This window comes from Periplaneta americana, chromosome 7 (assembly GCF_040183065.1).
Source record: "Periplaneta americana isolate PAMFEO1 chromosome 7, P.americana_PAMFEO1_priV1, whole genome shotgun sequence".
Classification (NCBI taxonomy): Eukaryota; Metazoa; Arthropoda; class Insecta; order Blattodea; family Blattidae; genus Periplaneta; species Periplaneta americana.
Window position 1 is genome coordinate 80,275,877 of NC_091123.1, and position 24,228 is coordinate 80,300,104.

Consider the following 24,228-nt stretch of genomic DNA (forward strand, 5'->3'; position numbering starts at 1 on the left):
CATGTAAATGAAACGTGCTTCATCTGTAAACCAAATTAATTCAGAGTCCACAACACCATCAGCAACATTTCCAAAACCCAATTGCAAAAGTTTACACAAGTGATACCGTATTATCCCTAGGTTCCAGCTCATGCACTACTGTCACTCTAAAAGGCTTAAGTTAAATTAAAAAATTTGGAACAAGTGCACAATACCGGAGAGGCGAATATTTCGAATACCACCAATCATAACGTCATCTTATTTACTCGGAAATAAAAACGAAATTAACTTACACTCCCATTCTCTTCTCCTCCTCTTCTATCTGTTAATATTATCTCCTATTTCATATCTTATATCACCCACAATGACACTAATTTCATACATAACTTATATTTAACCTACATTAAATTAACTACAATGCATATTACATTTTTAAATTACATACCTTTCCTAAGCAGGTTCGATCCTCGAATCTCCAACTCGACACACTAATAACTTAACCACTATGCTACAAAGTCAAGTTACGAGAACAACCTCTAAATCTCCAACATAAATACACCTTCATACCATAATATACCAGACGTAAGTGCAAGTTTGAACCAACACAAATTACATAGCTATATGATAGAAAAATTAGTTATTAAATTATATATTTATTATGTTTAATAATTTGTATATAGGCCTAGATCAATTTTAAATTATTAAGTTTATGTACTTTTGTGAACTATTAACAATAAATACTAAAATACTAAATATCATTAATAGAAATCCCACACCAGATGGCATCAACAACGATTTAATTCAGAGTATTGAAAATTGGGTTTAAGCAGATGTTCCCTTAACACAACACAATTAACTAGCATTGAGTGAAATCAACAGTAAACAGTGGGCAGTGAACCGTCAGTGCAGTGTATCAAGTTCAATTTTACAAACGATATCCAAAGCCTATAGGTTAATGTTAGTAGTGTTTTAGTACTTCGAAACTTCACATTGACAATTCAAAAGCACAAATGAAGACGTGAATTATATATAAGGCGAGTATTAAAATGACATTATCTATATATGTGTATCAATGCTTCCTCTAACTGCAAAGACGATATTCATTGCATTTACAATACAGCCGGGGGGCTTACAGCGGGGGAGGGGGGGGGCAAGCTCCCCGCTACCCCCACGATACCTTCGCATAGACAAGAGTATCAGAGTTAACAATAATACTTACGAGATGTAAGAGTAGTTCAAAAGTGAACAGCTGGCATCATCTATGCAATTACCATACGCCCGCTCTGTTATTGTGCACTTAAGCCAAGAATTTTAATAGCTTCACATGCTGTGATTTTAGAGACATCAGTTTTTTGCACGAGACAACAGAGAGATTTCTGTGGGGTGTGCTCCCATCTTTCCCGTTTCATCCAGTTTTTCCTCAGTAAGTACACGTCGTGGTCTTTTGTTGCTTTTATTTAATACTGACCCTGTTTCTCTAAATTGTTTACGAAGTTGCTTATGGTGTTGCTATGTGGAACGGTAACATTAGGAAATTTTCTTGTAAATCGTTTTTTTACCTTTCTGCAATATTACTCTTTTTCAGATAAGCCTCTAACAAGAAAATTCCTTGCTCTAATGTAAATTTCTGTGGTGCCATGTGAACAAGGTAATATAAACACTTCATTAACATAATCAGAACAATAACATGCAAACTAATGTCAACACAATCACTCCTACAGAGAGACTGAACTAGACTACCGAGCGTGCAGGAGACGGTTTTCCAAGTGTTGCATGGTCTTCATGCCAGTCGTGCACTGTCCAGTCGACTTACATTATGTAAGAGAATGCTCTGTGATTATAAATTATTATTAGCATGTAAGCAATTCAAAACTGGAACATAATTTTGCTCCAAATTAAGAGAATACTTACAACATTTATTCAAGTTAACTGAAATACCTAATCATCCAAACACAATGAACAATTATAGAAATTATACGATGTATGTTCGACCAAATTCTTAAATCTCAACTAAGTCTTATATGGTTTTTAGAAGTAAATATTTACATAGCAAATCTCAACATTTACACACAGAAAAAGGGGGAGTTCTATCGACAAGAAATAGATTAAAATGGGCACAAAACTTCAAAGAAAACAGAAAAAACACACAAATATGGCTGGAGGTCATAATTTGTAATTCACAAATTGAATCTTCTAGGCATTACAAAAGATCTTTTTGCTTCACTGCTTTTCTGTTCATGAAATTTCTGTTCCACTACAAATCTCATTAGGCCCACTCCTATCAACAGATGGATTATTATGAATTGAACAACACAGTTAGGAACTTCTAATTTTAACAATTGAATCATGAACTGCAGTAACTCCACATGCTCATTTCAGTATATATTTTTCAGGAAACACAAAAACTGATTATCTTCAGAAGTGCTTGGTATTTTTAAGTGGCTGTTTTATCACATCATAATAATAAGATGTAATGTTTGACACACATGAACTTAAATGTCTTTCTTCAGTACTTATTTGCTGGGAAAAAAATCTTTATCACCTAGGCATGTGAGTTACAGGTAAGCTTGTGGATATCCTACAGTGAAGAGGTTCAGGCTTTCAGCAGGGTTTTTGCAATTCATGACTTGCAACAATTACTTTATTCCTTTAAAACAAATTCTAGGTTAAGAAGGAGAAGGGCAATTTTTTATCTTCTAAATTATTCTAGACTGTTTTAACTTAAATATAATAATTAAACCAAGAAATAGAAAAAAGTATACGAACATACAAAAATGGAAAATTAGTATATGATTGGTTATTTAATTCTCCACATTCCTTTAAACCAATAAAAATAAACGAATTCCAGGGAAGTAAACCGAGACATTTTCTAGTTTCTAAAAAATCCCACATGTCTTGTACTTGTGATCCTGCAATTCACTGTAACTTATTGTTGCAGTAAAATGTATATTGAGCATAGGACAGGTGGGATTTCTGAAGCATTTGAAAGGCCTATGAATGAATATTACAACCATATAAAAACTGAATTTGAGAAAAAAATGTGACTTGTATTGTTTCTGCAATTCACGATTCAATTCTGATGTTTGTCTTAAAAAGCAATAATTAATACCAAAGACACCAGAACTTACTTATTACGACTGCTGCGAAATCGCCTGAGATTTTTATTATGTTATCACATCCTAATAATTTCGCCTAATTTCTATTAGCCTACATTCTAATGCACTTAAAAGGAATTACATAATTCCTCCATACTTACTGCCGAATTGTCTTTCTAATGTGGATACCATACAATATCATTTATGAATATAATTTAATTGCCATACGCACCATCAAAGGAGATTTCACAGCAACCACAACAAGTAACCAGTTTGTATGCCATCACCAAAGAAGCTAATATAAACATGCAATGAAATTTATATTATATCTATAAGTTTGGCTCCATACCTATTCACAACTTCCTGCATAACAAACCACTTGTGTTTGGGTTTCTGCTTCAGCAAGACGCTTGGTGTTATCTCTTCTTCTTCCTCCTCCTGCTCACTGTCTGACGGTTCAGTCTTCCTTTCCTCACTGCCACCAGTATCGGATTCTTCACTTTCAGAAGCTCTCGATCGTTTTCTGGTGCTGTCAACACCTGCAGTTTCTAATCCAGCAGAATTTTTTCCAGACTCTTCCATCTCAACATCGTCAGGAGCTGAACTGCTTTCCTGGTGACCAGAATCAGGACTACTTCGTCCTTCTCCCGGCTTTGGCGAGTCTTGTTTTGATTCTACTGTTGTACTTTCATCCTCTTCTGAACTCCCCTCACCCATTCCTCTTCCTTTCTTTACACGATAATTTCTAGATTTGGTTTTGGACTTTAGTTTTGGAAAAAACCCACTTCCTTTCATCGAACTGTCACCCTCCTGCAAACGCCCATTGGCCGTTTTCTGTTTTTTTGAGGCATCATCATCAGAACTATTTTCAGACTTCTCCACTGAGATTCCACTATCGTCCTTCTTGATTTGTCGTTTCGTACGGGTTTCTCCATTTCCTACAGCTTCAGGAGATTTTACTTCTAGCTTGTCATCTGAATCAGCGACTGGCTCTCCTGAAGCTAAATTCCCACCTGTGTCCTTTGTGGCAGCTTTCTCACTATCTACATCCATCGTTTCTTCTGATTTTGTGCTTGAAGCCATTTTTTATTAATGATATGTGGCAGTATGCACAAGAAATGTGGTAATTTGTTATCTCAATGGAGTCCTTTCATTCCTTTCATAATAATATCCATTATTTTTCGCCATTGGACCTAAAAGTGAAAATCAAGTAACTGTAATATAAATATCACAAAATCATTAATAATTTTCTTCAGGTTAGGTAACTCCGTAAATATTTAATACGAAACAAAATGTAATATTGGACTATGGTACAGTGACATCGAGCAACAAGATTATCTTTTATTTGCGTTTCACGTCAGACATGTTTTCATTCTTAAAATAGAAATCATCAATTCGTATCAGACACAAAAAACACACGCTCACATATTTATAGACGTTACTTTCTATAGTTGTGCACAGCTGACAACAAATTGTATACCTGATAAACTAGTGGAACGAATATAATACAATATCGTGGGCACCAAATGTTGACATCTAATCTTAATTACTTCTTCTTCCCCTCTGTCGTTCGATTTAATTTCTAAACAGCTGATTCGACGCCAAGTCTGCGTCAACCCAGTATTGCCAACCAGAGTCGTACTTACACTAACCAAATCAAAACTTCACTGAATGCATTAGCTACAGAATGTAACGATGTAACGAGGCATTTACCATTTTATGATGTAAAATGTGCTATAGTGTATGCATGGATCTTTAATTTCACTTTTCTTACTATTCAATAACTTTCTATATATGATAATGACTAGTTTGCTGATGTTTTTAAATACCTGGGTTTAGATTTTAAACTAATTAAATCCGTATTGGCGGTGTAGCTAATTACGTGTTACAACAGCGGATTCGAAATAAAAAGAACAAATCGTCCTACACCTTGGCTGTAACCAATGCAGTACAACCGAACACTACCTTATCAAGTGAACTCTCCTCCAAGAGCTATTTATGGTGGCACTCAATTTCAAGTATCCGTACAATAAGCTTATGTCTTTCACAAGAAATGTTATTGTAAACAGAATAATGTGGCAAAATTAAGTTGAAATTCCACCAAAGGCATGGACTATGAAACCATATTTTGACCGTATGTTCAGATTTTTGTTATGTTCTGTTGTTTTCAACTCTCCAATTTTATTATGACTGGAAACAAACATCACGAAAGACTATTTGCAAGTACACTATCAGTGTTAGAATTATTTTCCGAAGGAAAAAAAAAAACGAAAATAGCATTGGTTTATTAACGGGTTGTCCGTCGTTGTGGCTATGTAGATAGCGTGTGCTATTCCAAACCAAATGTATATACGTGACTAGACTCTAGGCGTGGGAAATGAATTTATCTTTCGTCTACGAAAGTAGGTGTTCTGTGATGTCTTTTTTTTCCTTTACTGCGGAAGACAATAGTAAACCACCGCAGTGTCGCCCTACCTAGTAAACCTAGGGCGGTTCGTGGTTCGTATACCCAACGGCCTTGTAAGGGATCTCTCTCTCTCTCTCTCTTTACGGAAGAGGGATCCAAAGGCTTAAGGCTCGTTCACAATAAACCGGGAACGGAAACAACAACGAGAACGAGAACGGACATAATGTTGAAATAAATGTATTTAAATGTGAGCATTCACAATAGTCAATTGTGAATACTCACATTTAAATACATTTATTTTAACAATATTTTCGTTCTTGTTCTCGTTGTCGTTTCCATTCCCGGTTTATTGTGAACCAGCCTTTACACTGCAGCCTGAGGATTATTGTGCTTACCACTCCTGTTCTGGGAATGATAGGCCTACTTGTAGCCATAGGCATCGATGGGTGGGTGCTCCGGGGTTCAAACACCCAACGGACTTGCATCCATTGGATTTTAGTGCTGAAACAAATTTTGATTTCGATTTTTACTTTCGTGCCACACGATTGGGCGAGAAAATAATTTTCACGGATCATGTAATGTGGGCATTATCAAAGAATATAATCTATTCAATTTACACAATGCAATTTTAAAAATTTCCAGCAGCTATCGATCGAGTTCTTTTTCACCGCAATGTACGGGAGCATTAATCAGTATTTTCAGTCGAAGTCAATGTAGAATTGAATTATTATCTTATTCCTCTTAGATTGCACGAATACTGTTGTTATCTTGAATGTCTTTTAAACACCCACCTTCCCTTTCTACAAAGCGAAGCTATTCATTGGCACGTCTTGTTGAATTGGTTTCAGTCAGCAGTTGTACTGATACAGGGTCTATAGAAAACCTCCGTGATTATAAACTGGTATAGCGTCATTGTTGGTAATCATATACTGTACATGAAAATGGTGACAGATGACACCAGAAAGAGCAACAAACTCAAAAATTATATAGTGCATATTTCACAGTTGGACAATGTGCTCTCCTCGTGTCACAAAGCAGGCTGAAGTGAATTCAGTGGAACCGGAGATATGATGTCGAAGCTCTTGCAGATTCTGAGGCACTGGAGGTACATAAATAATATATATTTTATGTAATCCCAAAAAATAAGTCACAGATATTCAGGTCGGTGGACCTTAGTGGCACTTGCGAAAGACGTCTTGATCTCCAGAGTGCCCAATCCACTTTCCTGTTGGTTGTTCAATAAGATGGTTGCGAACATTGCGATGCCAGTGGAGAGTGCTGACAGGTCTTCTGCTGGCAAATCCGTGCGAAAGAAACCAATATTAACAGCTTCTATTCACTTCTACAGAATGTATTGTTTCCGCCGAAAATTTGACATATCACAATATTGAAAACTGGATTTTTTAAAATCGTTCTTTCTTGTGACACTATTATGTAGTTAGTAATATATACTGTTACGAAATTATATCCATTTGTAATAACGGAGGGTTTCTGTGGACTTATCTACTATACAACATGACTGTTGTAGTTTAGAATCTGGCTTCCAGGTGAAGAGTTGAGCATCTGCCGGTAAAATGCTGCCTACAATGGCGGAAACAGAAATAGATTATGAAACCTACCTTACAGTAGATGTTGAAAATGTGTCCTTCCACTCGTATACAAGCTTGCTATGTTGTCACTCACTCGTCTAAGCTCACAAATTGAAATTCTTATTTCATGCTTAGCGTTAACCTGGAGTTCCTCTAATGTGTGCGGATTCGTGCGAAACAATTTGTCTTCAAAACTACTCCATAAAAATTGAGAATGAAAAATAAAAAATTAAAGAAATCAAGAAATATAGAAAGAAAATAAAAATGATAAATCTAAAATATGGAATAGAGAAATCAGGAAAAAGAAAGAAAGAAAAATTAAAAAGAAACAGAGCAATCAAGAAATAGAGAAAGAAAGATAACACCAAAAAGGAAAGAAGAAATGAAGAGTGTGATTCCAAAACTCGCTCAATCCATTTGGCCATTTTTATGATTTATCCAATGGTTCCCAACGTGTGTGTCGCGCAGTCCCATGGAGTGCGTCGCGAAATTTTGGAATTGAAAAATAAATTTTATGCCATCCAGAGACTCTCTTTACAACGCATTTTTTATTTACAACGAAGTCTTTGATATGGGATTTTTTTTACGACGCTGTATCAACATCTAGGTTATTTAGTGTCTGAATGAAATGAAGGTGATAATGCCGGTGAAGTGAGTCCGGGGCCCAGCACCGAAAGTTACCCAGCATTTGCTCGTATTGGGTTGAGGGAAAACCCCGGAAAAACCTCAACCAGGTAACTTGTCCCGACCGGGATTCGAACCCGGGCCACCTGGTTTCGCGGCCAGACGCGCTGGTCTTTGATATGGTACATTTTATTTTGAGACATACTTTACCAATGAAACGTGAACACCTGCAACAATGCTCAGTTTAATTTTTCTGCCTGGAGATAATTTTAATAAAAGTGAACACCTGCAACAATGCTTAATAATTTGTTTACTCCTCCCACTTGGTAGTAAACAGAATTTAGAATCGTCAGAACACATTGGTCAGTTTCAATAGGACTATTACGTGTGAGCAGGTGATAATGCGACTATTTTATCAAAAGTGCTTTATTTAGGTTTTTTTCATGGACAATTTTTTTCTTCGAAAAAGACTATATGAATCAAGTTCTGGGTTAGATGACAGCAGTGTTATTCAAATCATGTGAGCGAAAATTCCCTTCAGAGTTCACAAAAACGTACCGCGTTTAGTGAATATAGTGATGAATACTTGCAATATGGTTTTATGTGGCGTGGAGATGAATATGAACAAAATCCCGAGTGTCTTATATGCGGAAATGTTTTGTCAAATCAGTCGGTGGTGCTGAATAAACTAAAAATAGGCCTACATCTCCCCATCCGTTTTAAAATATTCTACACAGAGTTACACTACCTTTTCTCCAGAAGAAAAGCACTGGTTATTATTATTATTATTATTATTATTATTATTATTATTATTATTATTATTATTATTATTATTATTATTAGAAACAAGTAAGTGTGTCGCGATATCGTGGGCGTTCAGTAAAGTGTGTCGTCAGTCAAAAAAGGTTGGGAACCACTGATTTATACATTTAGGCCTATATCGTATATGATTATGCTTGAAACCTTTGTCATTATACTGTATTTTAAGCATGTTTTTTTCCAAAACAACGTCAATCCTTGTCTAAAAGTTTGTGTTACTGTGCATGTCACTTGAAAACTCTTTCACTCTGTAGATTGGTGAATAAAAGAAACTAGCCCAGTCCTTTCATAAAAATGAATTGAACGCGTTTTGGGATCACATCTTCAAATAGAGAAATCAAGAAATGCAGCAAGACAGAAGAAATTAAAAAAGAAAATAAGAAATGACGAAATGGATAAAGAAAGGAAAAATGAAACGAGAAAAGAATAATTAGAGCAGTCAAGAAATCTGGATAGAAAGGAAACACCAAAAAAGAATAGAAGAGAAAAAGCAATTACAAAATAAAAAAGGAGGGAAGCACCGAAAAAGAAAAGAAGAAATACATAAATGAATGGCATGAAAAAAGAAGAGAATAAAAATAATGAAATAAAGAAATGGAGGAAGAACCCTGTTCCGACTACTGCATGCATGCCAAAGTGTCCTTGAACGATTATAGATTTCACTGTCAAAGGAAGCAGAGTAGGAAAGAATGCATTGCGACTACGGGCCAGTGCAGTCCTCAGTAGGTACGCTTTATTAGTAACTCTGTACGTCAGTGGTGTACGCAGAATTTTGTCAAGGGGAGGGTCATTGTTAAAATTGTTTACAATTTACATTATCGGTATTTTAAATTGTGTGTATTATTATTATTATTATTATTATTATCATTATTATTATTATTATTATTATTATTATTATTATTATTCTCTTCTTCTTCTCAAGGTACTACAACTTCAAAATTGAATGTCTTGGCCTTCTCAACAATTTTTTTCCAGGAAATTATTATTATTATTATTATTATTATTATTATTATTATTATTATTATTATGTTACGATATATTTATTAATATTATATTATGTTCTAATAGAACATATTCATGAATATTCTTATAAAATATTTCAAACGTAATTTTTTCACAGCCATCCAATTTTTAACAAATTTTAACTTGTGTTTCATTTTGTATAATAAAACATGCTTACCGGTACGTAATTTTTACACTTACACATTAATTAGTCAACAGTTATTTGTAAGTACCGTGGTCTGTCGGTAATACAACCAAACGTTTCGTCCACTACTCCGGTGGACATCTTCAGTGGCGTGGTACACGTGTGCGGAGAGATCTGCTGTGTGTATCAAGGACGACTGGTACTGAGACTTTTGCTTGTGATGTCTTAGCATCCCTGTCACGAGATACTGCCTGTTTGGGACTTATATGCCCTCTTCAGTCCGGGGTGTTTGTATTTTATAGGGGTTTTTATGAACTTGTGCGGCAGGAACGAAGGGATTGTGGCTCATGATGCAGGCACATTTGCAGCTGTGGCATTAATTAGGCTTGTCTGTTATTTGGTGTTAATATTGTTGAAAGAATGGTTTGGAGTCGTTGATTTGGTAGCAAGTCAATATTTAAGGTGTGGGAGGGTTGTGGGTTGTCGTTGTCGCCGCGGTCTGATTGGCTGTCATAGTGCCCAATTGTCGAATAAATTGTGTGTGCTTCTGAGAGTCGGGTACCAAGCTTTGTTGACCTTAAGTCCTTCGTAAGGAAGAAGGATTCAAGCTATAACGGCTGGGGGAATCATCGTGCAAACCACACGATACCTCCATTCTGGTTGGATGATCGTCCACCTTTGCTTCGGCATGTGGAAATGAGGTCAGCAGCCGGTTTCAAGGGCTGTGGCACCACGGATGATGATGATGATGATGATTATTATTATTATTATTATTATTATTATTATTATTATTATTATTATTATTATTATTATTGTCCCTGCGCGAATGTTGAAATAGTTCGTTAATGAATCTCGTATATAAAACCCATCAATATACGCAAAACCACCACCCCTAGCAAATGATATATTTTTGGATGGTAGTGGTTCAGTAGGGTCTAGTTCATAATGTTTATTGTTACTCTCTACAGTAGGAATGCATCTCAAAGTAAATTGAGCGAATACCAAGCTACAATAATCAAATCGACAACCTCTGTCTTTATAACGATCGGAGTGCAAAATATGCGGAATACTTGGCTTAGCAGTGCGAAGGCGTTTTCAGAAACTCTGCGAGCTCGAGAAACGACGGTAGTTAAAAATAGCTTTTTGATTGTCAGTACTTGCAACTGGACGAGAAAAGGGTTTCATCTCGTTTACGTGCAACAGAAATGTCTCACAGAATTCGGCAGCGTGCAGGGAGGGGAAACAAATCAGTACTTCTCTATTTTTTCCCAATATTACTTTTGTCTAAAATAATTCCACTGTCGCCTTCCTTTCCTTAAGATGCGACATACTGTAAGTGAATATAAACTTGTAGTTCTCATCGACGTCAGCAAGCAAGACAAGACATTGATAGAGAAAAACGAACAATTGAAGTAATAGCGAGCCACTACAATGCTTACTGAGCATGCGCTGTAGCCTATGTTATAACTCGAACTGAAAATTCAGGTGGCCCAAGTTTTGTTTCTGGGTCTATACATAACTGATATCAGCTAACTCACCTAAATAATTTTGAAGACCAAACTAATTCTCCTCTCTTTAACAGCAAAATCATCAAACAGAAATAATCGAATTCTTATTGGCCAGTATAGGCGCCTCAAGCTAAGAATGTGAATAACGAATCCGCCTCGACCAGGACGGGCGCGCAGAGAAAGAATGTTGTAACCAGTGGCGGCTCGTGAACTTGTGGATTGGGAGAGCTGCAGTAGATTTCACTTCTTGATACCATTACTAATAAGTGTAGGACAAAAATAAATGCACTACATATCGAAAAACCAAAACTTCCTGACTTAGTTGGGAGATGTCTGTGGGACCATTTGCTAATCCCTAAGATAAACTAATACCATCGATTTCAGTCTGAATTTCAGATCGGCAGACACTCAACTTACAATCTACCAGTTCATTCTGAATTGTCTTAGAATAACCTTAAACAGTGACATGTTCAAAATGATTTTTGAGAGGCTCGTTTAGATTACTCACGAATTGTAGCAACCCACGAAACACATCAGGGTTCTTCGAATCATTTTTTCATCATGTCCCCTAAGGGGAAGTTCATATTGGCCACAAAATTTGATACAATCAATATTTTTTTTAATAATTTCACGATTTTTTATCACTTCTTGATTATGTTTGAGAATGTTTGTTCTGTTCGTTTCATTTAATTGCACAGCAGTATGAGTTGCGTAACATAGCCAATGAAACAACATTTTTCAGGTGAAACTGCGAAGATTCGTGCATTTTGCTTTTTAGGGACAAATGTCCTAAATCTGTCACACCACTCCTAGTCCATGCAGTATCACCACCGAAGAGGAGGCAAGGAAAACAAAATACAGATTTTTTTTGTTCACATCCACGTAACCACAAATGCTTAGCGTAAATTTCATTGTTATACTTCCTTACATATATGCACTATTTCGGCTGGATGAAGCTTAAGTAAAATTTAAGTCGGGTAACGGACGACCCTTTAGTTTTACTTCATTACATCAATATTCTCCGCAAGGGAAAAATAAAATTAATATTCTGTAATTCACACACACTCGTGCTTGCACATTTGCACTGGTAAGTTACGGTATTAAGACGTCACACCAAAACAACACTCAGATATACTGATGGTCAACAATTTTCTAAAACTGAAAAAGAAGTCTCTTTCGTATTTTACGTGCTATATCAAAAGGATTCTACTCGTGCAATCATTTTGAGTTAAGGCAAATATTAGGTTCTGCTGGAGGCTGGATATATACGTAATAATAAGGCAAAAGAGAATATTAATTTCGTTATATTAACTCGATAAGATTCTACAACAATAAGTATGTGAAAAGAAAATAAAAATTTTGTCACTAAATTTTAAGGGAATAGAGAATCCATTTGACGCAGCATTACAATAGCGGTGTGGGAGGAGAGGAAAGATCCCTTGTTGCCTGGCTCTGCAACCACTGCAGCGAGATATGGGTTTTAAACAGCGACAGTTTTCCTCTGCTCCCCTTCACCTCTCTACCCCCTGACCAAGCAAGACACACTCTCTATGAGCTGACCACCCTGCAGATCCCAGGACGACTTTGAACGCAGTGTCAATTCCAATACAGTCGACGCGCAAAAAGATTATGCATAAGATAATAGTATATATTCCCGGCCAGATGAAATATAAAGCAATTTACCAATAAAAGCTGTAACAATTCTTCTAAAGATTAAAATAAATATTATTTTTATTTTCCTGTCAAAGCAGGGAGTGCTGCAGCTCCGCAGCTCTTATGGACGAGCCGCCCCTGGTTGTAACATTTTAAGATTAGAGAATTCGCAGTTCTCACGATTAAAATATAATTTCTGCAACACATTTCTTCTTTCTCGCTTTATTAAAAGGGGAAGTAATGCTTCCCTTGCCCTCCATGTACGACACAACACTGATGTACGTAGTACATTATAAATACAACTCTCTAATTTTAAGACATATGAAATAAAGTGATAAAATACTCTTGTCAGTCGACCTGGTTGGCGAGTTGGTGTAGCGTTGGCCTTCTATGTCCAAGGTTGCCGGTTCGATCCTGGGCCAGGTCGCTGGCATTTAAGGTCTGCTTAAATGCGACAGGCTCATGTCAGTAGATTTACTGGCATGTAAAAGAACTCCTGCGGGACAAAATTCCAGCACATCCGGCGACGCTGATATAACCTCTGCAGTTGCGAGCGTCGTTAAATAAAACATAACATTTTACTCTTGTCAATCCCACTAGGACAGTGGTTTTTAACTATTTTTTAGTCTCGCATCTCTTTAAAAATCTCGTGTAGGCTATGGACCCTCTTCCCAGAAAAATGTAAAAAGATGGCAAAATGTTTTAGGTACGCTTTTGCTTTTTACGCTAAAATAAGATAGTGAATATACATGTTAATTTTTATGAGACTTTCACAGATCCTCTGAAGCCCATCCACGGATCCCAGGTTAAGAACCGCTATACTAGGAGATTAGTGGCTGCCATTAAACTCGTCTTGCCTCATATTAAGACCAATGACTGCCCTATGCTTGCCACCTAACTCAAGGCATGCCCGATTCCTGCCCGTCTGACCACCTCTGATTTAAGTGAATCGCTGTAAAAGCAAACGTGGAAGTAATTTCAATGCCGTAAATAACATCTTCATTCCAACAAGACTATAGTGAAAATTATTGAAACTGCTCTTTATACAGAGTTTACACAAAATGCCGTCTGAAATGGTACTGCAAGTTTAAGGACAGCATACTGATCAATTTAATCATAGGACCAACACTACGATCTTTTATGATCTATTACGATAACCCTCAAGCTAGACGCATTCCCAAACCCCATTAGCTGGGTTCACTGCTTGCTGTCGTTCCTAGACCAGCTCCTCCGTGCGTCGTGAGATAACTATAACGTCTTTTGTCGTCAGCAAGCGTTCGGGAAATGCTATAGGATGATGACTAAATGGAGAAATGTTGACGGAATTATGTAGATGCCTAATATGAGGAAACGAGAGGACCCCGAGAAAAATCCCAACTGCGACCTTGTTAGCCACAAGTGTCACGTGAAAAATCTCAGACCTCACCGGGACTTGAACCAAGACAGTCTGCATGACAGGATGAAGATCTGAGCACTCAGCCACTGCAGAGGTACAAGCAAAGGACTTTATCCTCTATCTCGTCATTTTGTCCTCAAGTCAAATTGGGTACCGTACCTTACACAATCCGCGTTATTGCACTCTGAGTAGGTCTGTGATGTAAGCATCATCCAAAGTATTGTGAACTTACGTGTAGGCCTATCGAGATTAGCTCCATGTACTTATTGAGCAGAAATGTGGACATAAAAATATACAACAGCAATAAATAAACAAGTACGTGTATAACATTATATTGCAATGTGCACGTTCTACTTTGACAAGAAGCATTGCTGTTGTTTAGTCAATACTGTCCGAAGATAGGTCTGGATCCCACAATGACATCAACAAGACATCACTAATGAGGCAACTAGGCAAGGAGATAATGGGATAAGATGGCCAGTTACTTCCCCCCTATCAAAGTAATTACTCGCATGTCGCATTTGGTGTACATACAGGTTTCTTGCTGTTCGGTTGCGTTTTCTGCAATGAAGTACAACCCTAATGTCCGAGAATATTGCGATATGTAGGCCTATCTTATTGTGGGTGAGCCACATACTACTTTCTTCAAGCCCCCAGACGCATCTCCAAACTACTGTATGTATTTTTTTATTTGGTTATTTAACGACGCTGTATCAACTATGATATTATTTAGTGTCGATGGAATTGGTGATAGCGAGATGAGGCCGAGGATTGGCCATAGATTACCTGACATTTGCCTTATAGTTGGGGAAAACCTCGGGGGAAAAAACCCAACCAGGTAATCAGCCCAAGCGGGAATCGAACCCGCGCCCGAGCGCAACTCCGGAGCGGCAGGCAAGCATCTTAGCTACGCCGGTGGCTGAGATGGGATATGATGCTAGGGACTGGATTAATTTTGCTCAAGATACGGATTGAAGGCGAGCTTATGTGAGGGTGGCAATGAACCTCCGGGTTCTCTAAAAGCATTGTAAGTAAGTATAGTTATTATTATTTTACGGTATATTTATTATACTATGTTCTAATGGAACATATATTCATGAATTTTTTAAATTATGGTTTATTTAACGACACTCGCAATTGCAGAGGTTATATCAGTGTCGCCGATGTGCTGGAATTTTGTCCCGCAGGAGTTCTTTACATGTCAGTAAATCTACTAACATGAGCCTGTTGCATTTAAACACATTTAAATGCCATCGACGTGAGCCGGGATCGAACCCGCAATCTCGAGCACAGAAGGCCAGCGCTATACCGACTACGCTACCGAGGCCGACTATTCATGAATATCCTTTCACAATCTTTGAAACTTATTTTTTTCACGGCCATCCAATTTTTAACAAACAACAAGTTAAATTCAATATTGTGTCAGCTTCATTTTATTACAAGGTCTATACTAGGCGAGGCGGTAGGTCTCTCTATAATAAAGATAGCATTGTTATAATTCGAACATTCCGCAGCATCAGACACAGGGATTATATTGAAGGAGGGGTAGGAGGACTATGTCTTATGTCGATGTAGATCTTGTTACTCTTGACAGTGAAAAATTAAAGAAGGGAAAACGATTATGAATAAAAAATACTCAAATATAAATATGTCATTTTTTTAAACCCTATAAACCTCCCTTGAATGCGCCCCTGTATATGATAATTAGCGACCGGATTTTTATGTAATATCAAGGTGTGAAATATGTACATATTTATGTAAGAAAAATAAGCTGAATATGTACTTACCAAAATATGTAAAATCATGAAAATATTTAATATCAATATCTGGCAGGTATAGGATAAGTAAGACTCTCCAGTTGTGATTTCATAGAGCACCCGACTTTTTTACCGCACACTTGACACATTACTATTTTTCCATCTGTAGTAAAAGCTTCATCCATCGCAATCCATGATTTTATTTTGTCGTTAGGGTTGAAGATACAGGGGCCATTTTAGTTGGTTAAAAGCAGTAGATAAACTCACTTCCACTCTATACAATAAGTAGGTACTAAAACTAGAGAACTGAAAGAAATGAACAACACAACAGTACTGCAAGCAAGGTTTCGCTTTACTGGATTAGGAGAAAATGAGAGGAGATGTGGGACACATGCATTTTAGCTGCTCCCTATAAAAAACAAAGTACTGTACCTACTAAATTCTCAAACTATAGGCATTTACAAACTCTTGTTTGAAAAGTGACATTCCTGCCTCATGGAGAAGGATAGGATTATTCCAGCCGAGAACCATACTTTCTAATTTCTCGAAAAATTCCATTTCCGTATAGGTCTACTAAATTTAAAGTAAAGAGGTCAAGCAATAACCTGAAAAGCTATTTATTTAAATCTTTCAACATCTTTTCAGTTTGTTCCTTTACTCCAGCTTCTTTTCAAAAGTCGGCTACTTTATTGCGGCTCATGTCAGACTTGACACGGGTTTTCCCTGGAAGGATTAGGAAAAGGGTGGGTAAGGTTCCAAACTGCGTGGGAGCGGCTTGTTAAGACGCGTGCAGAAAATCATAGTTCGAGACAAATCATGTCATCCTCGCCCCACTTCACCGCAAGAAGGCAACGCTACTTTCTGAATGATTTTTACAATATAAGGTAATTGTATGAGAAAGGTTGCCTTTTGTTCACTCATATTTATAGTGGGCAGTATGGGGCGAGTGCCTCTATTACTTCCTGGAACTAAGGACGTTATGTTTCGTCCCGAAATAGGCCTATATCCTTTATTGGGTAGGTAAAAAGACTTTTTAAATCTGTGTATTTCAAATTGTAAACTTCCCTAGCAGAAGTTTTTTTTCCTTTTAGAGAAGTAAAAATGAATAAAACTCCTAAATATGTAGATTTATGTAATATAAAGCCATAATATGTAATGTGGAGTAAATATGTAAAAATATGTAGTACCAAATTTTAATATATTAATGGTAATTACAAGATTTGCAAATATTTGTTATTTATATACGGTTAGGTTGAAAGGAATATATAATTACATTAAAATCCGATCCCTAATGATAATGTTGCATGCAGTTCAGTGTAGTGACAGGAAAAAAACGTTCGCGTTTGTCAAAATGTGCAATTAAAGGAGTGAATCAAATGCAAAACATAAACACCTTCGCAAGCGACCTCTGGTGAACCCTTAAGGAGATACCAATAGCGGATTTTTGGTGGGGTGCGTCAGTCTTCACCTGAAACTTATAACAGGGCCTACTTAATTATACCTACCTAAATATTTCATAAACCGAAGGACAACAAAAACACCCAGACCATACATACCAAGGAATAATTCCTAACCAAGGAAAAATCTCTTGGCAGAGTAGGGAATCGAACCTGAAACCTCGTGGTTAGGACTTTGGAGCCCGCGTTGCTAACCAATAGAGGCTGGGCACAGGGTATATTTAAATTGAAATCAAATAATTTAGGTGCGTATTCCTACTGACCAAACCGTTTTAAAGTGTAAACATGGATTTAGAAACTTTTTTTAAGCTATAGAGGATTTCATTGTTTACACATAGCCTACCTTTTTCACTTCATCATCCGATAGCGTATTGCGTGTCATTTACTTCAGTTCCAGTGTGCTCGTAAATTATGACATCCTTCCATCGTAGTTGCTGTCTTTTCTAAAGGTTTTGTTGTTGTTGTTGTTGTTGAGGTATCCAGTCGCGTACCCTTTTCAAATAATTAATCTGTTGTCCTCCATTCTGTTTATGTTTCCATTGCAATTCATTCTTTCTTCTGTCACTAATTTAAATGTTTATGATATGCAAATACTTAAAAGTCACGCACTATAACAGAACACGCAATGTCATTAAACAAGACAAAGTTTAACGGAAACAAACTACAGTAAAAGGAAGCAAGCACAATACTTTACCACAGTCTACTATATACAGTCGCGAAGCTTGAGGTGTTTTTTTGCAAATCTCGTGATAAAGCGCTCCAAGCGGTTAGCAACTAAAAACAATAGACTGTCCATGGTCGACTTTGGACTGTGTCGTATTTCTATCGAGTGCTAGCTCGTTGCGTATTTCACATTGATGCTTGTGAAATGTTCGTTATTGGTTATAATGAAAATGTTAATGGCTAAAATATAATAATTGGAATAATAATATGGGACAAGGAGGAGACGTTTGTAGTGCTATAAATTGTAGCAACAGTAAGAGAAAGAGGCCAGAGTTATCCTTTTTCCGATTTCCGAAAGATTCAGAAAGGTTCCTGGGTTTCCACAAGAATGCTGTGCAGAAACAAAACTGTTAATTTGAAGTTCTTTGTGACTGTTAGAATACATTATATCCTTAAATTTCACAATGAAATGTTTCAGTCTAACCGAAAGGACATTAGATACCGGTCAAAGTTCTGTCACTTAGGCTGCTAAATTTCCAGAGAAATAAAGGTTAGGTCTACTTTTTTTTCAGATGATATATTTTTAATTGTAGCTATTAATTTTGTTATTATTTTTATGTGTTATTTTACTAAAGACGTAGAAAAATTAAGTTTGTTTTAATGAACTTTACTGATCACGTTTTATTTTCAATTCTGGTGGGATTATTATTGCTTAGGCCTAATTTTTTCTTCAAAGGATATGTTTTTAATTATAGCTGTTAATTTTGTTGTTATTTTTATTTGTTGCTTTAACTAGAGACGTAGAAAAAGTCTGTTACAATAAAATGTATGGATCACGTTTTATTTCCAATTCTGGTGTGATTATTATTGCTTAACCTCGTCCCATTTTGTTAACTACATAAGCCTACACTAGAAGTACCGGTACACGTAAGTTACTCCATTAATTCATATTTCCATTATTATTGTTGTAAAGAGAAATGCAAATTAATATTTATTGGTTTCAATTCATAGTTAATTATCGCTATTATCTTGAATGAGTGAAGCTATTATAGTAAATTTCAGTTCGTTTTGCACAAACAAAAATTATATTAACTTATTTCTTGCAGGTATCTTCGAGTTTATGGTGGAATTTAATATACTTCATTAAAATAATAAATTAACTTTATGCATTTAATATTTCAATAATGGAAGGAAGGTGTTAATTTTTCCAAAAGAACACAACGAAAGTGTAACATATTTTGTCGGCTGCTAGGAGAGAGATCTGCGATGATGAGGCGATAGTAGCGATCCTAGTGGTGGGCAACTACCCCTGTTTGCATTTTTACTACATACTGAGCTTCGCGACTGTATATAGTAGACTGTGACTTTACGTAGCAAAATGGTCTCCTGCTTCGATGCAATTTCTGAGTCTGTTTTCCGCGATTTGTCGTACTCTGTTCAAAACACCTGGACTACCGGTATTCTAGGCCTATCGATACATACTTGATCATATCCATTTTCGATACGCGCTCTTAAAACGTCAAAGTATCGTGTTTACATAGTAATCGTATTCCAGGGATGTGGGGAAGAAATTATACGCGTTTCTAGAGGCATAAGCCTATTTAAATTAACTTTTCTTAACGTTTGGTCGATATAGGCCTAATGCGCCCCTAGAATAATATCTGACACCAATTTAAATACACCCTATTTAGGGTATACGTATAGCCCTACTCAGTATACAAGAAATGCTACTTCTTCATACATCTTGTAAATATGTCTAAAACCATTCGCAAACCACCAGCGTAGCTCAGTCGGCTAAGGCACTTGCCTGTCGACCCGGAGTTGCGCTCGGGCACGGGTTCGATTCCCGGTTGGGCTAATTACCTGGTTTGATTTTTCCGGAGATTTTCCCCAAACCGTAAGGCAAATGTCAAGTAATCTATGGCGAATTCTCGGCCTCATCTCGCTATCACTAATCTCATCTGTGCTAAGTAACCTCGTAGTTGATATATCTTCGTTAAATAACCAAGTAAAATTAACAAATAAAAACATTTACAACAATAGAACAAGAGAATTCACTTTAAGTGACAAGATACTAGGCCTAAAGGTAGGCCTAGCCCTCGACTTATTAGCTTACGACAGGATTATATTTCGAGAGTGCGTTGTAAGTCGAAAAATCATGAACAGCAAACATTGTACTTTTCGATAGTGCGTTGTAATTCGAACAGTCGTGAACAGTATAGGCTTACTATAATACTTTTCGATAGTGCGTCGCAAGACGAAAAGTCATGAACAGTATACAACGGCACTTTTCGATAGTGTGGCGTAAGTCGAAAAGTTATGAGCAATAATACTACTATGGTACTTTTCGATAGTGCGTCGTGTTGAGTTGATCGTAAGACGAAAAATCATACGCAATACAGTGAGTAGAGTAGACTACACGGTGCAGTATATTATAGGCTACTATGCAATACCATGCTACAAGTCAGCCATACAACACACGTTACTAAATTGGATACATGTCCTAATATATTTTTAAAGTCTAATAATATGCAAAATTCTGTAAATAACGGGTACTAAAAAAAAATAGTACAGTATTTAAAATATTACAATCTTTCGCCGTAAATGCAAAGCTCGTAAATCGAGGGCTACCTGTATTACTTCCATTAAATCTGTGACTATCAATGTGTATACTTTAATATTATAAAGGAATTAGTACCGGTACATTAAGACAGGACTGGTTCATTTTAACTAACGTTGCCACATAACAATGGAATATTCTGACACTAATATTAATTCCCGAAATATTTTGTGCGAGTTTGTGGGTCGAAGAGAGCAGTTACCTGCAGTATTTGTGAAAGAAAATGTTACACTGGCTCCAGCCATTGATGTGTATACCGCAGCAAATATTGGTGATTATGAAGCTGTATATCAAGCTCTAAATTGGTAATTTAAGTTACATTTAATTTGTGTATATACATATATATATATATATATATATATATATATATATATATATATTTTTTTTTTTTTTCATAATTTGAGACCATACTTTACATCTAACTCCAGCACTTTATATTTGTACATTATGGTGTACCGGTATATACGAGTAAATAAGACGTAGATTTGAAGGTCATGGTCGTGAGTTTGAATTCTACCTAACACTAGCTTATTACATTTTTCAGTCAATATGTTTTCATAAGTAGAACGGTGGTGACGTATGTATTAACGTCATAGGAGCATCACTGTTTTCCTTAGATTAAAAATTAATTATGAAAACCTCACACCACAATGTAAAATATTGCATATATATGCAAAAGGTAGGGGGATATCTGATCAGGGGTGTACGCAAAGGGGAGTTACAGGGTTAGAACCTCCTCCCCCCTTGAACTTAAAAAAATGACATACCGATACCGTATTTAGATTTGAGTTTTTTAAAATCCATAATCGTCTTCCCTTCTCTAATTTTTCACTATCAGAGTAACAAAATCTACATCGACATAAGGCATAGTTTTTCCCTTCCAATATATTCATCATGCGAGTTTCATTTTTCATCCTTGGTAGGTTTTATGTTCCATTATTGTGTTTAATCAAATTTATTTCAATATATTTGAATGTTTCCATGTATTTTACTGTTATGTAGGCTAAAGTAAAGCGTCTTACCTATCATATACAAATAACTGTTGACTAAATATATATAAATGATTAATGTGTAAGTGTAATAATGACACAAGCATTTTTTATTATACAGAATTAAACAGACGTTAAAATTTGTTAAACATTGGATGACGGTGAAAATATTACATTTCAGCAATACCCATAATGTAAATTGTAAATAATTTTAATACCCCCCCCCCCCCTTGACAAAATCCTGCATACACCACTATATCTGAGGAAGCCGCGTCTGAGGTCTTCACATTGATCAAGTTGCGGAATAGTTCTTGGATAACAAGTGCTTCCATTTTACAGGATGTAATAAGTTATAGTTTGTAGGTAATTTGATATAATCTACCACTAGACTTATGTCACTTTTGACTTTAACGATGCTATATCAACTATAGCTATCAGATTATTTAGAGTTTATGAAATTGATGTTTACGAGATGGTATTTGGCAAGATGAGGCCGAGAATTCACCTCCTCAACTCCTGCTGACCTAAGCATACCTAACCTAAACCATCCTATCTGGGAATCGGGCAAACCTACCTGAAGGGATAGAGTCCCATCCAGCCTCATTAACCTATGCTAAGCTAAGTTAAGCTAACCTAACCTAACCTACCTTATCAGGAAAACAGGCTTTGTTGACAGGGGCCTTTGAACAATAATAATTATAATTACATAAAACTGTTATGTGGATTAGATTATCGTACCATCATAAAAAATCATTACTGTATCAGTAAATATGAGGGTACCGTATGATCATTTATGCAATGTAATGTGTAACGTGAAATAAAATATCGCACTATTGATCACTGTTTCGACTGGGTAGTATATTCACATCAAAATTAGCTACTTGAATCATCTAAAATAATGAAAGATCAGATCATGTAGGAACTTTGGAAGTAGGTCTAATGAGAAAATGTCAATTGACTTTAAAGGGAGATTTAATTTGAATTATTTATCTTAATATCTGTCAGAATGTTTAAATAAAAGATAAAGATATCCCCTTTGTACTCCACGAAGGCACATCAGAGTGTGGCGATAGAGCTCCATGCTTTCATGACATTGGTACTACAATGAAGTGGTGTGGTCAGCACCATGCTCCGATCACTTTTTATCTCAAAGAAAAGCCAGATAAGCTTATTCAATTTGACAGGAAGTTCAGGGGGCCATCCTGGAAGTAATAGTAGTACGCAAGATTGAACCTTCAACATTTCAGGCTATAGCCAGTTGGTTTGGTCACAGTATGGGGTGCGCTTCTGAACAGGGGCAGTGGCATTTTCTCTAAGGTTAAAGCCCAGTTTAGTGTGTGTGCATTAATCGAAAATTAGGGGCTAGAAAATATTGAGAATAGGACGCATGTTTATATGACATTTTTTTCGATTAATACACACACCTAAACTGGGCTCTAACCTTAGGGGAAATGTCGCTGCCCCTGTTCAGAAGCACACCCGCAGTATGTTTGGAATTTCCTACAAGCCAGGTGTGATGTTGATGATGATTATATCACTGTACGTGAATTTGAACTATTGGTTGACTGTCCTGTATCAATTGTCCAATACCCATTTTAAGATGCAAGGGGTAGTGACAAACTCTTATGGTACAGCCTTTCACATCAAAATATCACCCTCGTCTGCTTGTGGTACACCCTGCTCTAACTGACAAGGTTCAGGGGACGAGTCACGCGGAATAACCATTACACCTGGTCAGAGGTGTATGCAGAATTTTGTTAAAAGGTGGAGGGAGTCATTATTAAAACTGTTTTATTTACATTATAGGTATTTAAAATTTTGTGTATTATTATTATTATTATCATAATCATTACAGCTGAGTTTTCACAGGGGGAGTGTGAAACTAGTTTCGGGAAGAACATTCACTACAACATTGTCACGCTGTGGCTGCAAAGAAACATTTGCTAATGTGAAATTTTCACTAATCTCACAAGAATCACTACGCGACTTTATGCTAAAAAAATTGTAAAACTGAGCTTTGTGATCACTTAGATACATCAAAAAACATGAAACGATAATGTGATGTTTATATTAAAAATATGAACTGACAAATATACAAAACTTTAAAGGAACGTTTCACAATAAAGTCAGAACTCAAACTAAAGAATGAGTGAATACCACTCTTAAAATGAGTTTAAAATGGACAATGTACAACATTTAACAACTTCTGCACTGCAGAACTTTCAAAACAACCTTTTCAATATGATTCACAGCAAGTTAAATTTCATATTGTGTAAGCTTCATTTTATTAAAAGGTCGGTACTAGGCGGTAGATCTCTCTGTAATTATTAAGATAGCATTGCTATAATTCGAATGTGTCGCAGCACCAAGCACAGGGATCATACTGAAGGAGAGGTAGGACGACTATGTCTTATGTCGATGTAGATTTTGTTACTCTGACAATGAAAAATTAGAAAGGGGAAATGATTATGGATAAAAAAAATACTCAAATCTAAATATGCAATTTTTTTTTTAATTTCAAAAAA

The 24,228-nt window shown here is 36.3% G+C and overlaps 2 protein-coding genes across 6 annotated transcripts in view; one reads left to right on the forward strand and one right to left on the reverse strand.

Moving 5' to 3' along the window:
* The window catches only part of LOC138703219 (DDB1- and CUL4-associated factor 8-like), a 79,859-nt gene extending 74,826 nt beyond the window's left edge, over positions 1-5,033 (reverse strand). Inside the window, exons 1-2 of one of the 3 annotated variants that reach the window (XM_069830927.1) lie at positions 4,555-4,712; positions 3,424-4,267 (exon numbers count right to left, since the gene is read on the reverse strand). In XM_069830927.1, coding sequence (XP_069687028.1) covers positions 3,424-4,157 — 734 coding nt within the window. In that variant the 5' untranslated portion in view covers positions 4,158-4,267; positions 4,555-4,712. Of the gene's footprint in view, positions 1-3,423; positions 4,268-4,554; positions 4,717-4,903 lie in introns of those variants that run through there. The other 2 variants (XM_069830926.1, XM_069830924.1) reach the window with 2 other exon arrangements.
* LOC138703221 (ankyrin repeat and SAM domain-containing protein 3-like) overlaps positions 1,594-24,228 on the forward strand; it is a 34,901-nt gene continuing 12,266 nt past the window's right edge. For 2 of the 3 annotated variants that reach the window (XR_011333004.1, XM_069830929.1), the window contains exon 1: positions 18,234-19,021. The gene's annotated coding sequence lies outside the window, so the exon portion shown is untranslated. Of the gene's footprint in view, positions 1,628-18,233; positions 19,022-24,228 lie in introns of those variants that run through there. The other variant, XR_011333005.1, reaches the window with a different exon arrangement.